The 15973-nt window shown below is 33.0% G+C and overlaps 1 protein-coding gene across 1 annotated transcript; it reads right to left on the bottom strand.

Moving 5' to 3' along the window:
* Nucleotides 1-1803: 1803 nt before the first annotated feature.
* LOC132295945 (uncharacterized) lies at nt 1804-7484 on the bottom strand. The gene is made up of 4 exons (XM_059794203.1): nt 7322-7484; nt 6728-6908; nt 6363-6504; nt 1804-1881 (listed from the first exon to the last, which is right to left on the bottom strand). Exons 1-4 carry the CDS (start codon nt 7482-7484, stop codon nt 1804-1806), a joined length of 564 nt encoding a protein of 187 aa, XP_059650186.1.
* Between the last annotated feature and the right edge of the window lie 8489 nt (nt 7485-15973).

Here is a 15973-nt window from a genome sequence, read left to right as displayed (position 1 = left end):
GGGTCTAATGAGCCCTTATTGTGTGGATGTGATTAGGGATCATCTGGGGAGTAGACGTACAATCCAACCACACATGTGTTTTCGGTAGTCAGGGATTATACGATTCACCCTACTTTATTGGATGGGAGCCCAGGGCTCATGTGAGATATGTGAATTTATTAAAAATAAATGATGGTTATTGTAGAGTTCATAATTAATTGGGATATGCATATTTAATTAATACATTTATTGAGTTGCTTATATATATGGAAATACAAGGTAAGGTTAGCCTGCTGAACGATGATTGGGATTGGCATTTCTTGCTGAGTTTATGAGCTCACCCCATAATCACATTTCAGGTGCTCGTAGAGTAGGAACGTGATGGAGATACATGACGGGGACGGATTTTAGCTCGTTGCGCATTGATTTGTTTTAGCTCAATTTTCCTTTATTATGATTATTGTAATAAAGTTAATGTTTTATGAAACTTTATCGAGTTGATTAAGTGGTCATAGATGTTTCGTTATGTTAGAGGGAATTTCACCTCTATTTATGGATTTGAAATATGTTTGTCAGACACTCATGTTTAATAAATTGGATGAAAGAGATTCATTATAGTTATATTTTATAATGGATGCATGTTGAGAATCAGTGGAAGTTATACATCAGATTTGACACACAAGACAAAAAGTCTCTGTGTTAAAATTTGGGGTGTGACAAAGGTCGTGGGAATCGACAATAAGGCGGGTACAGGAAGGTCTTGCGATTGGCCTTTGATATTGATACTATATGGGGGAAGTGACTGTTTGATCATTCAAATGCTATATCTGGATTCAAGACCAGAGTCTCTCAAGCTGTTTCTTTCCGATCGATCAGAACATCTGTTTTGTGGGTGTTGGAATGAATCATAAAGTTTCTTGTTTATAGAATTGGTATAGACCGTATAATGAAACATTATCTTCTTTCTGTGAAAGAACCCGAATTCAAAACAGGAGTTGCGTTAGGTGATTTGGTTGCTAAGGCTCTTAAGAAGCCAGACCTTGCAAGGCTTGCGTTGGCGGAGTTGGGGTAGAAATAGTTGAATCCACCAGGGGAGGAAGTTCGAATTCTACTAATTGGTTAGCAAAGGCTTTCTCACATGAAGTACGCAATCACCGAGGCTTATGCTGCTTTTCAGATTGGTAACAAGCTGGTGGACATGATATAGATTTGGTGCTAATTATGCAATCATCATCGTACGTCATAGTCATTGATTATGTAATAAGCAAGGGAAGCAAGGGATGGAACTCAACTATATATAATCATTGGCAAGTACTTGCCCAAATTTTTTCTTTCTTTTTTTTTCTTTTTCATTTTTTTGTCATCTATCGTAATAAAATTGTCTATGGAACTCAACTATGTTTTTATTGTTGAAATTGATTTGCAGTAACTGCTTTGACATACAAGTGCATCTGATCGATTGGTGAATAAAAAGTTGCAAATCCAAAAGATAAAAGCTTATATATCGAAGCCTTTCAATAAAGAACCACACATGGTACACACACTAGAAGACTATTGTTCCCCTGTATCACACGACTAACATACCATTTTCTAAACTCACCCACTCGAGCGGGGGCTATTACTGGGATTATTAAGGTAAGCCCCCCTGGCTATAACTGCGATTATTAAGCCTAGCCCGGTTTTTTTCTGTTTCTAAATGGTAATTATTAAGGTCAGCCCAGGCTTCATCATCTTTGTTATCATAGTTCGTATCACTTTCATTTGCAATTCCTTCTAATTTTCGAACGTACGGCAAGTTCTGCATGATCTGGTGTAGGCCTTTCGCTATGTGCTTGAAGGCATACTATAAGCAATCCCATGCAGAATATAACCAAGAGCGACATCGTCTTCGTTATGATCAAACTGCACTTTAAATCAGTAATTATTTAAATCAACCCCAAAAAGTAATATAACAAGTTTCACTAAAGAAATACAAATATTTATAAATGCAAACACAACTAAAATGGACTTTGTGAGTTGTACGCAGCGGAAATTACTTAGAAAGTTTTAGTTTGTCCTAGAAAACAGATCTGTGTCCTTAACAACTTTGCTTATTTTATGTTTTAACAATTAAACAGTTAATCACATGCAAATAAAATAAAGCAAAGTATAAAGTTAGAGATAACACCAGGATTTTAGCGAGGAAACCCCAGTTGATAAGATACGTCAGCTGTTATGGGAAAAACCTCGTGGACTATGCAGTCTAAAGTAAACCAATCCACTATGCTTGAAACAAAGTATGTTGAACTTTGACTCTAGCTCACACCCTATCGTTCTACACCACACCAACCGCTGACGATCCTCTGGCTTTGCGACTCCTCGTCCAACAGCAACTTGATCTCAGACTGACACTTGATATTTGTAGAAGAGTAGCAGGTAGATCAGACAACACTCCATGAATGCTCCAACAATTTCAAAAGTGTGATTGCATTTACCTCTGTTCTTCAACTGTCTGAATGATTTAGAAGAAGATTTATTTCGTCTGATCGATGTTGATAAAACTGTATGATCACGATCAGGATTCGAACTCCACACCTCTACCCTAACTAGGTGAATATGTGTATGTTCTAGGAAGACTACAGAAAAATCAACTTTGATTTTTGAGAGGGATTTTCTTCTTAAGGCTTTAAAAATATTGAATCTGTATAACAAAAGCCGTCAAATAAACCTTGTGTATGGCATGGTTTATATAGAGGTTTGCAAAGTCCTATTCCTCTTAAAAATAAGGGAAATTTCGTGCATAAGACTTTAGAAGGAAAGTGGAATCAAAAAGGGATTCAGCAGAACAAGAAACTGAAAGTTCGAATGCTGTCAGGACTGTTGCTACCGGTTCCCAATTTCGCTACTGGTTCAAGTCTACCGGTTCCCAAATTGGTTACCGGTTCAAGAAGATCAGAAGCCTTTCCGACGTATTTGGCTACTAGTTCCCATTTCTGCTACCGGTTCCCACTTGGCAGAGAATTATCCTTCGAGTATTAGCCTCCGGAATTGGTTCCCAAATCTTGAATCGGTTCCCACTTGACAGACTCCAGCCTGAACTTAGATTGTCTATATTTTGGTAACTCTGAAAATAGACCATGTATATTATTGTGTCCTAAGTGGAAATAAGTGGGAAACAATGTCTAAATTGTCCTTCTTGCCTTTTCAATGATCAACAATACTTTCCTCTTCCGTCAACCTCTAAATTCCGTAGTCGATGTCAAGTCTGATATGGTACTGAAATTACAACTCAACTAGGACTTGTTTTGTGACCAAAATATGCCAATTTACAAAAATATATCTCACAATCTCCCCCTTTGGCAATTTCATGACAAAACCCAAAAAACAATTTATAATCTACCCAAAGCAGAAAAATAAATTACAATTGTTTAAGGAAACACGGAATTTGTTTATCTCTGTTCTCTTCTACTATTGGACAAAATTTCACCTGAATTCCTGCACATGGATCAAGCAAAACTACCAATGAAAGCTTAATAAACCAATTAAAAACTCCCCCTGAATTAAAAACTTCTCCCCCTTAATATAACCCTTGTTCTCCCCTTTTTTGGATCAAAATTGACAAAGTAATAACACAAAAATTAGAGAGAAATAACAGGAAAACAGAGTAAACCAAGTAAGAGTTTCATACATATCAAAGAGCAAAAAAAAAAAAAACATCCAAAAATATCAAGTTATGACAATGTAAAAACTGAGCAAAAAGTAATGTCATGATGCGGGACAAAATATCAAGCATTAGTATGTCCAGAAATAATGTCAGAAAGAAATCAATACTCTCCACCATCATTCTTATCACCATCCTCATCAAACTGCGCATCCATTTTATCACACATGCAGCACGATGACAATACTAGTTCTAGCTTGCTTGGGAGCTTCCGGAATCTCAATTCCTTTACCTTTGGCTTCTTTGAGTAATTGAGATGCCATGTTTTTCACACAATTCTTCACTTTGAAGCTTCCAACTTCTCTTGAGAATTCAAACACTTAGTGTGAACTTCAACACTTGTTCTTGGACAAGCTTGATTTGATTCTTCAAAACCCCAACAATCAACCCAATATCAAAGCAAGCAAAGCTTCAATCACAACATAAATAAGTCTCAATCTCTAAGTTTCTCAAACTTCTAAACTCCACAAATTCTCTTCAACTTCCAAGCTTCAATCTTCAATTCTTTATGTTGATACAAAGATAACAATATATGATTGAATGTAAGCAACAATATTATGAGAATAATGCATTTGAAGATGTGAATATATGTGAGTAATATAAAGAGCAAAAGTGGGTACTCTAGAGAGAGAATGGGTTTATGCAATATGATCCAACAAAGAGCAAAAAGTGAAACTTTAAAGCTCATTCTCGCTGCCAGGAACCGGTTGCCAAAATGGATACCGGTTCCCACTTGGCATTGACTTCAACATGGTTTGAACCACTGTTGAACTGGTAGGAGAATCATGTACCGGTACCAAGCCTCCAGAAACTAGAACCTCGAAGGTTTTAACTGAGAACTGGTAGGAGCCATGGGGATCGGTAGGTAATGGACAATATGGTTTCTTAACTTGAAAATTTTTAGAATTTTTTTTTTCGACTTTGTGAAACACTCAATGATCAAACCAAACATTAACAAAACTAATGTAAAAAAAATCTTTTTGAATTTTTTGAATTTTTTTTATTTTTCCTTTTCAAAAAAAATAAAACTAAACACAAATCATTGCGCAATTTAACCAAAGTTTTTCAAGTCCATACCTGATCCAATTTCCCAGAGAATTATAGAGATATCTATGAACAAAAATTCTTGACACCACAAAGTAGTCAGTCAATTTCAATCCTCAGGGAGTAATCACAACATGAATTTATACTTGCAAATATTAATGAAACAGTTAGAAATCAATCTAGCAAGTTCAAGTGTGTGTGTGCAATCCATCTCCTCAATTTCCAATCAATTATCAGTAAATCATTGTCTAAACCATATTGATCGAAAAGCATCAAGATAAAATTGTCTTTGAGCAATTTTTCTACGTTAGGTGGCTTTCCTCTAAAGAGCAGACAGCAATTCCCCAATTCAACTTGTCTTTACCTTTCTTTTTACTCATTTAACTCCACTTCAAAGTCTCATGGGAGCTTTCGACCACATCTCAATTGGTAGCCTTTTCTTAAACAAAGAATTCAGCATTTTTTTTCTTTTTCTTTTTCAAGCTGAAATTTTTTTCATTTTGTTTTTAAAGCTCCTATTTTTTTTTAAACAATAACCTTTATAGCTTTTATGATCAATATACCCTAGTCAACAAATTAAAGATTTTCAATCAAAATTTTCAGATTTGGACTAGTGCACAAAAGGTTATGAACATAAGAAATTAAAATCTAAACATCCCTTAACAATGCAAATGAACTTTCATTGTATAGATTACAAGCCAAGAATCTATTTTCAATCAAAAATCATGTGTCCAATTTGCACCCAAAGATAGATCATAATTCAATGAAAGAATTTTCTCAAATATATCATGAAGACTATAATAAAAAAACTCAAACCTAAACCAAACCCTAACAAGTGATCCAATGGCAACAACATTTTCTTTTAAAAGCAAACCATGATCACTAAAATTCATAGGACTCAGTTTGAAGGTGAAGTCCTTTTGGAAACTTGTTCCAAGGACTCAACAGGCACATACTTGATCAAATCAGACTTTTTGATCCAAATAGTTCTCACTTTCAATTCTTGAAATTCTTTTACATTCTTTACCTTTCCCTTAGGCAAAATTTCAGTTTTAGAAACCTTAGGTGACACATTCTTTTTCTTCCTAGAACGCACATTTCTCTTAGCATAAGGATTTTGAGAATGATTTTTAGAAAAGCCTTTCTTTTTCTTGTGAATACATGATTTATATTTATGTCCATTCTTTCCACAAAAAGTGCAATGCAACAATTTAGGCACATAAGGCATATCAGAATGTGATGCATCAAGCAAACATGGTTTAGGCATAATAATAGGTTTAACAAAAGTTGTTTTACCTTGATTATCAGAAGAACCTTTAACAAATCCTAACCCTGTTTTATCATTTACATCCTTACCCATGTTGATTATCTTATTCAAACTGTTATGACTCAAATTGAATCCTTTCAGTTTATTTTCATATTTCAATTCAATTTCAAGATAATCAATTTTTAAAGCAAGACATTCTTTCAATGAGTTAGCAACACTTATCTTATCCTCCAGAATGATGATTTGTTTTTCAAACTCAGTGATGACAGAATCGTTTTCAAAAGCTTTCCTTTTTCCTTCATCAATCTTTTTCTTTAGATCTTCATTCTCTCCTTTTGCTTGGATAAGCTCCTTTGCTAGCTTATTGATTGCCTGTTTGACTTCAATGGTTTCTTTGACCATCTTCTTCAATCTTTCGTCGTCCTTTTCAGCCTCTTGTACCTGTTCATCATGAACGTCATTGGCTTCGTTATCTGAAATATCAGAATCAGATAAAGACATGACATGAGGACCTCTATCAAGAAAAGCGATATAAGAATAATCATTAGAATTATCCTGAGGAGAAACACTATCACTTAAAGTTTTCAGACATAGAAACTTTCATTGCTTTCCCTTTATTCTTATCCTTTTGTTCTTTCTTAGGACTAGGACAAACAGTGGATGTATGGCCTTTGCCACCACAATTCCAGCATGTGAATTTAGTTTCTTTCGATTCTTCTAATTTCTTTTCATTAAACCTAAACTTTGATGTTTTGTCAAAGTTTTGAGGATTAGCTATGTTGCTATTCCTTCTCCTCTGTTGTCTCTGCAAAATCTGACTGAATTGTCTTGACAAGAATGCAAGATCATCATCAGAGTTGTCATCCACAAAATTCTCAACCTGTGTAGATTTCAATGTAAGATTTTTCTCCTTCTGACCTAAATCAAAATTTTGTATCTCAAAAGTTTTTAATGAACCTACCATCTCATCAACTTGACAAGTAGCCAAATCCCAATGTTCAGAGATGGTTTCAACCCTAATTTGAATCTTTTAGGTAAAGACCTTAAGATTTTCTCACAGATTTTTTTATCACTAACTTTTTTCCCTAAGTGACGCAGTTTAGAAATTATTAAAAGAAGACTAGAATAAAAGTTAGAAAATGATTCATCTTCTTTCATCACAATGTTGCCAAATTTATAAGAGAGCAACTGGATTTTGGACAACTTCACTTTTGAAGTTCCTTCATAGGTAACCTGCAAAATATCCCAAGCTTCTTTAGCAGCTTTACAATCAGAAATTCTAGCATATTCAGATGGAACAACAGAATTAATAATTGAATATAAAGCTTTGCCAGTAGCATCATTACGCTCAGTTTCAATAGCAGCAAAAACAAAAGTATCTTTTAACTCTTTGACTATTTTACCATCCACAGTTGTATCTACTGTAGGAGGTGTATAGCCAGTTTCAACTATAGCCCAAGTTTTACTACTAGAATTTTGCAAATAGACTCTCATCTTTGATTTCCAAAAATTGTAATTATCTCTTTCAAATAAAGGACCACGTTGATTAGAACCACCTTCTTTCAATGCATAAGACATGATGTCAAAAACAATTTTTGAAAACAAACAACAAAACTAAACTTTCCAACAAGGATCAACTCAATGTATAAAAATCTGCTCAGATACCAAATTGTGAGTTGTACGCAGCGGAAATTACTTAGAAAGTCTTAGTTTGTTCTAGAAAACAAATCTGTGTCCTTAACAACTTTGCTTATTTTATGTTTTAACAATTAAACAGTTAATCACATGCAAATAAAATAATGCAAAGTATAAAGTTAGAGATGATACCAGGATTTTAGCGAGGAAACCCCAATTGATAAAATACGTCAACTATTATGGGAAAAACCTCGTGGACTGTGCAGTCCAAAGTAAACCAATCCACTATACTTGAAATAAAGTATACCAAACTTTGACTCTGGCTCACACCCTATCGTTCTACCCACACCAACCGCTGACGATCCTCTGGCTTTGCGACTTCTCGTCCAACAACAACTTGATCTTAGATTGACACTTGATATTTGTAGAAGAGTAGCAGGTAAATCAGATAACACTCCACGAATGCTCCAACCCTTTCAAAAGTGTGATTGCATTTACCTCTATTCTTCAACTGTCTAAATGATTTAGAAGAAGATGTGTTTTGTCTAATCGATGTTGTTACAACTGTCTGATCACGATCAGGATTCGAACTCCACAACTCTAACCTAACTAGGTGAATATGTGTATGTTCTAGGAAGACTACAGAAAAATCAACTTTGATTTTCTGAGAGGGATTTTCTTCCTAAGGCTTTAAAAATATTGAATCTGTATAACAAAAGCCGTTAAATAAACCTTGTATATGACATGGTTTATATAGAGGTTTGCAAAGTCCTATTCCTCTTAAAAATAAGGGAAATTTCGTGCATAAGACTTTAGAAGGAAAGTGGAATCAAAAAGGGATTCAGTAGAACAGGAAACTGAAAGTTCGAATGCTGTCAGGACTGTTGCTACCAGTTCCCAATTTGGCGACCGGTTCAAGTCTACCGGTTCCCAAATTGGCTACTGGTTCAAAAAGATCAGAAGCCTTTCCGACGTATTTGGCTACTGGTTCCCATTTCTGCTACTGGTTCCCACTTGGCAAAGAATTATCCTTCGAGTATTAGCCTCTGGAACCGGTTCCCAAATCTTGAACCGGTTCCCACTTGACAGACTCCAACCTGAACTTGGATTGTCTATATTTTGGTAACTCTGAAAATATACCATGTATATTATTGTGTCCTAAGTGGAAATAAGAGGGAAACGATGTCTAAATTGTCCTTCTTACCTTTTCAACGATCAACAATACTTTTCTCTTCCGTCAACCTCTGAATTCCGCAGTCGATGTCAAGTCTAATATGGTAACTGAAATTACAACTCGACTAGGACTTGTTTTGTTACCGAAATATGTCAATTTACAAAAATATATCTCATAGACTTAACAATGTTTCCTAGAATACCTGATTTTCCTTCTTCCCACTTATGTAATCCAGGCAATGAACATTACAACTAAGGGACAGAACTTATAGGCATTTTTTTCTTTGCTTAATCATGATTAATGGGAAAATATGGTAAAAGATGGACACTAAGAGCACAAAAAAAATTAGTGGAGTAATCACATCGTATTGGCCTTATTTGAAAAGCATTACAATATTATTTTTTTTCGGTTACGAAAATAATTACACACACCAATAAATGTCTCACGTACCTCCCTTCCGAAGGAGGGAGGAGCAGTTATCCTAATTAAGCTAATGGCGAAGTGAAAAGTATATATTAGACGAGCATGTTTGTAAACAATATTAAAATTAAATAAATTTACCATTTGATAAAGTAAATGAGTTAATTATTCTTTCTTTCTTATTTTGAATGAATTTTTTTTTTTTTTTTTTGGGTCTCATTTCAGAGTTTGGATTCTCAGTAAATTTATAATTTGAAGTACAATTGCTTTCGGGGAGTCAATATTCATAAGAAAAAATTACACTAAAGTTGAGTTAGGAGTACTAAATAATAAAGTTGTCTATTTTAAAAATGTATCTTCAATTTGGTTGAATTGAGCAAAATAATTACATATGCATCGAGAATCGTTGTTCAAACGGCATTCCTTATTTGAATAGTGCATATATTGTGGGACCGATGCACGTGCTCTAAAGAAAAAAAATAAATAAATAATTTATTCACACAATACATGGCTCCTAACAATAATTAAATGTAATTGTAACCAAATGTATATTGTAGGACCGATACACGTACTTTAAAAAAAATAAATAAATAAATAATTTATTCACACAATACATGGCTCCTAACAATAACCAAATGTAAATGTAACTGTTCATTTTCATTTTTTTTTTTTTTTGTCGAAATTGATTGAGCAAACAGGCAGCATATAATTTAATTTATTCAATGTGAATGAATTATTTAACGAATGAATTATCAAATCAAAAAGATTGGATGGGATCTCACAATTCAAGAAAATCGATTGCTTTGCACTCAGTGTTTGGGACTACGCATAGTGGGTTCAAATCTTTTAAGTACAGTCCAAAAAACTAAAAATATTCTCATCTTCTTCTTAAAATCCACAGAAACAGAAACAAAATTGTAGCAATAAAATCTTTAAAGTTTAATGAAGATCAACAGCACCAACCAAAACAGAGTAGGTACTACAATTACGTTGACTCAGTAGCACTGTGATTTGTATTGTGGGACTTCTACAGAGAAGGGGACATAATAGAGAATGAACAATTTCAAGAACAAAAGTGAATGTTTCTATAATTTTTTAGATTCCAAATGGAGTTTCGGAGTGCATTCGATATTTTTCGGAATTTCTTCAAGTGAAGAATTGTTTATTTAAGAAAGATAATTTGGTATTTTGAAATAAAATATTTAAATTTATTTTGTTCAGTAGTTAAAAGAGAGCACATATTCATTGATGAGTAGGTAAGTATTGTCCATATAAAAATGTTCAATGGGTATCACTTATATACCTTTATTGAATGATGTTTTTATTAAAAATTAGGCTTCCCACATTGAGAATCAAAATAAATCAAAAATTACAAATGCATTTTAATACCAAAATTTATCAATACAATAATAAATCCCACAATAATATATATTAGAGCTTGGTAGTGGGCTAAATTAGAGAAACAATTATGGACTAAAATTAAAATCAAAGAAACGTACTATTCACTTGAAATAGAGACTGAATTAATTACTCTCTCTCTTTTTCTTATTTTGTTTCATTTAAGGGTTTGGGTTCTTTGGAAATTTCATATTACTAGTATAATTTATATCACTTAAAATATGCCAGTGACTGTGTTCTGACCCGGCAATGACTGTCATATTGTCATTAATGACAATTTTTCAGGTAAGATAAAAGAGGGACACTAAGAGCACAATAAAAAAATAAAAATTTAATGGAGAAAGAAATTACACACTGACGAATGTCCATTATGAAGCTCAAACCCCTCACCTGCATTTGAGGGAATAGAGATTATGCCAGTTGAGTTAATGACCTAGTGATAAGTATATATTATAGAATGTTAGTGGACTGAATTAGAGAACTAATTAAGTAGAATTAAAATAATTGAGAAGTAATTATGAGTAGAACTTGTTGCTAAACTCAGGAATTTGGTCCTACAAAGAAAAAGTTCATGGAGATAGTAATTAGGACAATTTTGGCAACAAAAATCTGTAAAGTTGCACAAAGTTGTCATAAGAAGTAATGGATGAAAATTTACCAACTGAATTATAGCAATCACAATGTATTGGCCTTAAAGGAAAGTATTAGAGCATATTAGTGAATTAATTAGCTTTTCAATTTTTATATAGAAAATGAATTAATTACTTTTTTTCTTATGTTGAAAGATTGATTTTGTTTCATTTAAGGGCACAGTATCATCTAAAAATATCACTGAAACAGGATGAATCTTTTGCGACAAACTTTCAACAATGAATGAAACTCGTTGTTTAAATAAATAATAAAAAAAAAAAAAATTCATTGGTAAAATAAGGAATTCGGTCAAACCAAAAAAAAATGCTAATAAAAATTGTAATTAGGACACATTTGACCACAAAAATTTGTAAAGTTGCCCAAAATTGTCATAATAACTAATGCCTTAAAATTTACCAGCTATCATCAGTTGATCACCGAGTCTAAATATTATAGATTTTATACTCACACCACATAACTAATATCAAATCATCTTCATTTTTTTGAATTGAAGCATTGGGTGAATGAAATTCAATACATAAATCCTTTAATAAAAGATTTGAAAAAGCTTTTATTGTGTGTTTATGTAAAAAAAATAAATAAATAAATAAAAAATAATAATAATAATTGAAAAATCAATTTCTGATAGTTTTTCTACTTATTTGTAGATTAGTTTTGTGGCAATGGATCCTGTTAATCCATTTATTCTTTATTAAAGACGCGCGTCAATACTATGGACTATACCAAGTTATTTAAACGTAGGGTGTTACCAACTTTTTCTGCTAAAACGTGGTAATAAGCTGTAAATCTTATGCTCTTATGAATAGATGTGAAATTAAGCATCCATTCAATGAATAAAGGCACGAAAAACTGATTGTGTCTAAAATTTGCACATACAACATCAATAAAGGATAGACTAGATAAACTATTCAGCTGGCCAACTGCTTGCAACTATTTTTCCAAGCACATTAAACAACTCCATTGAGAAAATCCAATCACAACTACTTCTCCAACTCAAAGTATGCTCACCATTACCAAGAAAAGTAACGAAGGAAGAAGCAACCTCTAATTCCCGGTCATTCAACAACTCAAATACTCCGTTGCATGTCCTCCCCCTAACCTCTGCGAAAAGATCAGGTAATTGGATCTCTAAATGGCGGTCGCATAAACACATAATGCTAAAAGCACCCCATCAGAACTGTTTCAGACAACAAATGAAGCCTCTTTGTAGTTGACTGACTTATTCACATGTTCTTATAAACCATCTTCCAATCAGACCCTTGAATTGAGTCACACAGTGAACTACCTACAATCAAGAAAAAAATAACTGGACAGAGTCCTATGCCTTTAAGATGAAGGTTGAATACTAAATCACTGCTAGTAATATAAGCAGTTTTTCACATGATTGATAGCCCAATGATAGGGTGTTGGTGCTTGTGGCCAAATGGCCCAGGTTTGAATCCCCATCCCATATATATCAGTTACTTTTTTAACTTTCAAAAAAAAAATATATATATATATAAGCAATTGTTTTTGGCCAAATTATCAGTGCTATTCGAATTTATCAGGTTTTGTTAGTGGTTAATCGAAATCGAATTGAGCTGATTTTTGGTAGTTATCTTACTGAATACGCTCTTATCCCTCTTTTTGTGCCAAATTCCGTTGTTTTCAAGATTCTTTTGCCTATATAAATCGTCTTATTGCCTTGCAGCAGAACTCATTTAATAAATAATAGACATGTTTCTTATTTTGCAATATTTGCAGTTTTTAAGACTCGTTTTTTAACATTATTTTAATTTAGCTTCCGACTCATTGGCTAAGTTTTACATGTAAATGAACCATTTTTTTGAGTGCAGAATAAAAGGAGATACCCCTAAGCTAGTCTGGTTGATAACTAAATTAGCACTTAATTTTTATTCGACTTTCATTTAGCACTGAATATTTAGAATTCAAATAATTATTAAAAAAAAAACCCAATTTATAATCGGCACAAAAAAGATTTTGTTTGGGCCTAAAACCCTTTTCATCTAGTTTAGTGTATACGGGATTATAATTGGCCCTTGTGCTAATAGCGCTACGAAAAGTTTTAGAATACTCCGAATACGTACCCCCAATAGCCTACATGGGGGATTATTTATTAGGTTGGCGATTAGGGTATGTACCCAGAGTATTTTAAAATATTTATCTATTTTACTTCATACATGTATGTGTATATATATATTTATTATTTACACACATATATATGTGCTTGGATTTCCCCCAAAAATATATATATATATATATATATATATATATACTTTTTATGTGATATACAATAAGCACGCCAAAAGGTGACGGTACAAGCCGTGGCCTTTATGCTTACACATGATTTTAACACTACTAATAAGCTGCATAAAATATGAACCTAGCATAAAAGCAATTCCACGACATATTATTATTAAGCAGTAGTTGCCATGGACTGATATATATATATATATATATATACACACACACATACATATATATATATATATATATATTCAAATCCGCATGCTACTATATATTTATACATATATAATTTTTATATATTTTTTCAGAACAGTTTAACGGCAAGGGTGCTTATCATCTGGACGGCGATCACATGAAAAATACGGTGAGTTTCTGTAGATGATCCAGAAGTATTATTGTAAACTCCATAATTCTCATTATCTTCATCTTCACTGTTATTGATGATATCACTCGCTATGTTTTCATTATTTGTACCCTCTGTTGATACTAAACCATTGCTAATTTCATATAATTTTCGAACCATAGGCTGTGTATATAGTATAGGCCTTTTGCTATGTGCTTGAAGGCATACCAACAGCAATCCCATACAGAATATAACTAAAAGCGACGTTGTCTTCATCATGATCAAACAGCACTTAAAATCAATAATTCTTTAAATCAGCTCTTAAAGTAATATAAATTATAAAAACTTTTACTAATTATAAATACCAATACAACTCAAATGAATAAACTTAATAATGCGTCTTAGCATACCTGATTTTCCTTCTTTCAGAGTTATGTATGAAGGAATGAACAATACTACCCCAAGGTGGAGAATTTATAGACAATATTTTTTTTTCTTAATCATGATTAAGTTGAACATAATATTAAAGTTGGACACTAGAGCACAAAATTTAGTGGAGTAATCACAATGTATTGTTGGCAATACCATGTTTTTTTTTTCTCTCTCTCTAAACAAAGATTTTTTCCCCTAAGCAAAAATTAGTGGAGTAATCACAAAGGCGTAATTTTTTTACAAAGATTTTATTTTTATTTTTTTTGAAACGTAAATTCAATTTTATAGATTAAAATATTAACATACGTGCGGGTCCAAAGTTAGCCCAATGCTAACAAGCATTACAAAGTAACCTATGAATACTTAAACCCAAGGCCCAAGATTGCGACAAACCCTCCTCCAGAGTTTTCAAGAAAATTGGACTGTGATGATGGCCGCATCATCACAGTCCAATATGGAGCATCATCAGCTTATCGCAGTCCAATTTGAAGCATGGAGATGATCTCCTCGGTTGGTGTGATCGGGACGTTTCGCCAGTGGACGAACAATCGAAGCTGGAAGTTCCCATTCTTCAATTATCCTTATAGCATTTCGAGAGTCCGAGAGTCGCCAATCAATGAGGACTTTGGTTTCAGTCAGACTGGTTCCAAGGTTTGGTGAAGCAATGAATTTGCAGTGAGTGAATTCTTCTTGAAGATTCTCCAAATTGCGCTCATTCCACATGTTGTATGGCAATGATGCGATTGATGTCAGAGTCAATTTGGACATTGGATTGCAATAAGTTCCAAAGTTGCCTCCTCAATGGTGAGATGCCCATGTAATTAACTATGCCGAGAAAGAATGTAAGATGTGCTATCCACAACGTGTCTGTAAAAAAGACCCGCTTAACATAGTCACACGCATTATCGGATGCCTATCATGAAGCTCAAACCTAGGGGCACAGCAAGGGGTGGGCCAGTGGGACCATAGCCCCCAAACTTTTTTGAAACTCTCACTAATACCCCCTCAATATTAATTTATTTATAGATATTGTCCCTAAAATTTATTAAAAATTAGTTACCAAAAAAGTAAAAATCATTAAAAATTTCATTGATCCCCCAATTTTTTCAAAACACTTATATATTGACCCTGTTTGAAAATAAATTTAGTTTTTGTCGCTTTAAAATTTAAGAATTTTTTAACTCAGACTCTTTGATTTTACTTCTAAAAATTGTGAAAAAAAAATTTTAGGCTCATTATTATTATAGTCGTTATCACAACACATTATTATTTTATTTACATAAACACATGTACAATATCTATAATATTAATTTAAGAGGAAAAAAAAAAGGAGGGGGGGGGGGGGGGGGGGGATAAAAATCACATATGTTCACTCATGTTTAATAAAAATGCATGGAGCATTTTTTGTCAAATATTTTAGTAAAATGGTGTTTACAAGAAAAATATCTAGAATTATATAACAATTGTTATTGGTGAGTCTTAGTAATATTGGAAAGAAAGATAAACTAAAGTATTGTGAGACTCTCAATGACAATAATAATATCATATATGCTAAATGACAAATTTTATAACTATTTATATCTTGTTTAATAACTCGATAATAATCTTGTTGAATACAAAATAATTTTGCTTAGTTAAAATTTATTATTTTTTTTTCTAATCTTTCCCAAGTGGAATCAAAGT

Source organism: Cornus florida, unplaced genomic scaffold (assembly GCF_030987335.1).
Source record: "Cornus florida cultivar Cherokee Brave unplaced genomic scaffold, ASM3098733v1 CherokeeBrave_3.0.0_Hap2_Chr02, whole genome shotgun sequence".
Classification (NCBI taxonomy): domain Eukaryota; kingdom Viridiplantae; phylum Streptophyta; class Magnoliopsida; order Cornales; family Cornaceae; genus Cornus; species Cornus florida.
Note: the sequence above shows the minus strand (reverse complement) of the source record. Positions and strands in the feature narration are given on the sequence as shown.

Excerpts from the sequence above, each read along its gene's own strand:
- LOC132295945 (XM_059794203.1), bottom strand. The coding sequence starts at position 7,484 with ATGAGAGTCTATTTGCAAAATTCTAGTAGTAAAACTTGGGCTATAGTT. Across the intron at positions 6,909-7,321 it reads TGAGCGTAATGATGCTACTG|GTCAGAAGGAGAAAAATCTT; the intron begins GCAAAGCTTTAT and ends ATTTTGATTTAG. Across the intron at positions 6,505-6,727 it reads GACAAAACATCAAAGTTTAG|AGGTCCTCATGTCATGTCTT; the intron begins GTTTAATGAAAA and ends TTTTCTTGATAG.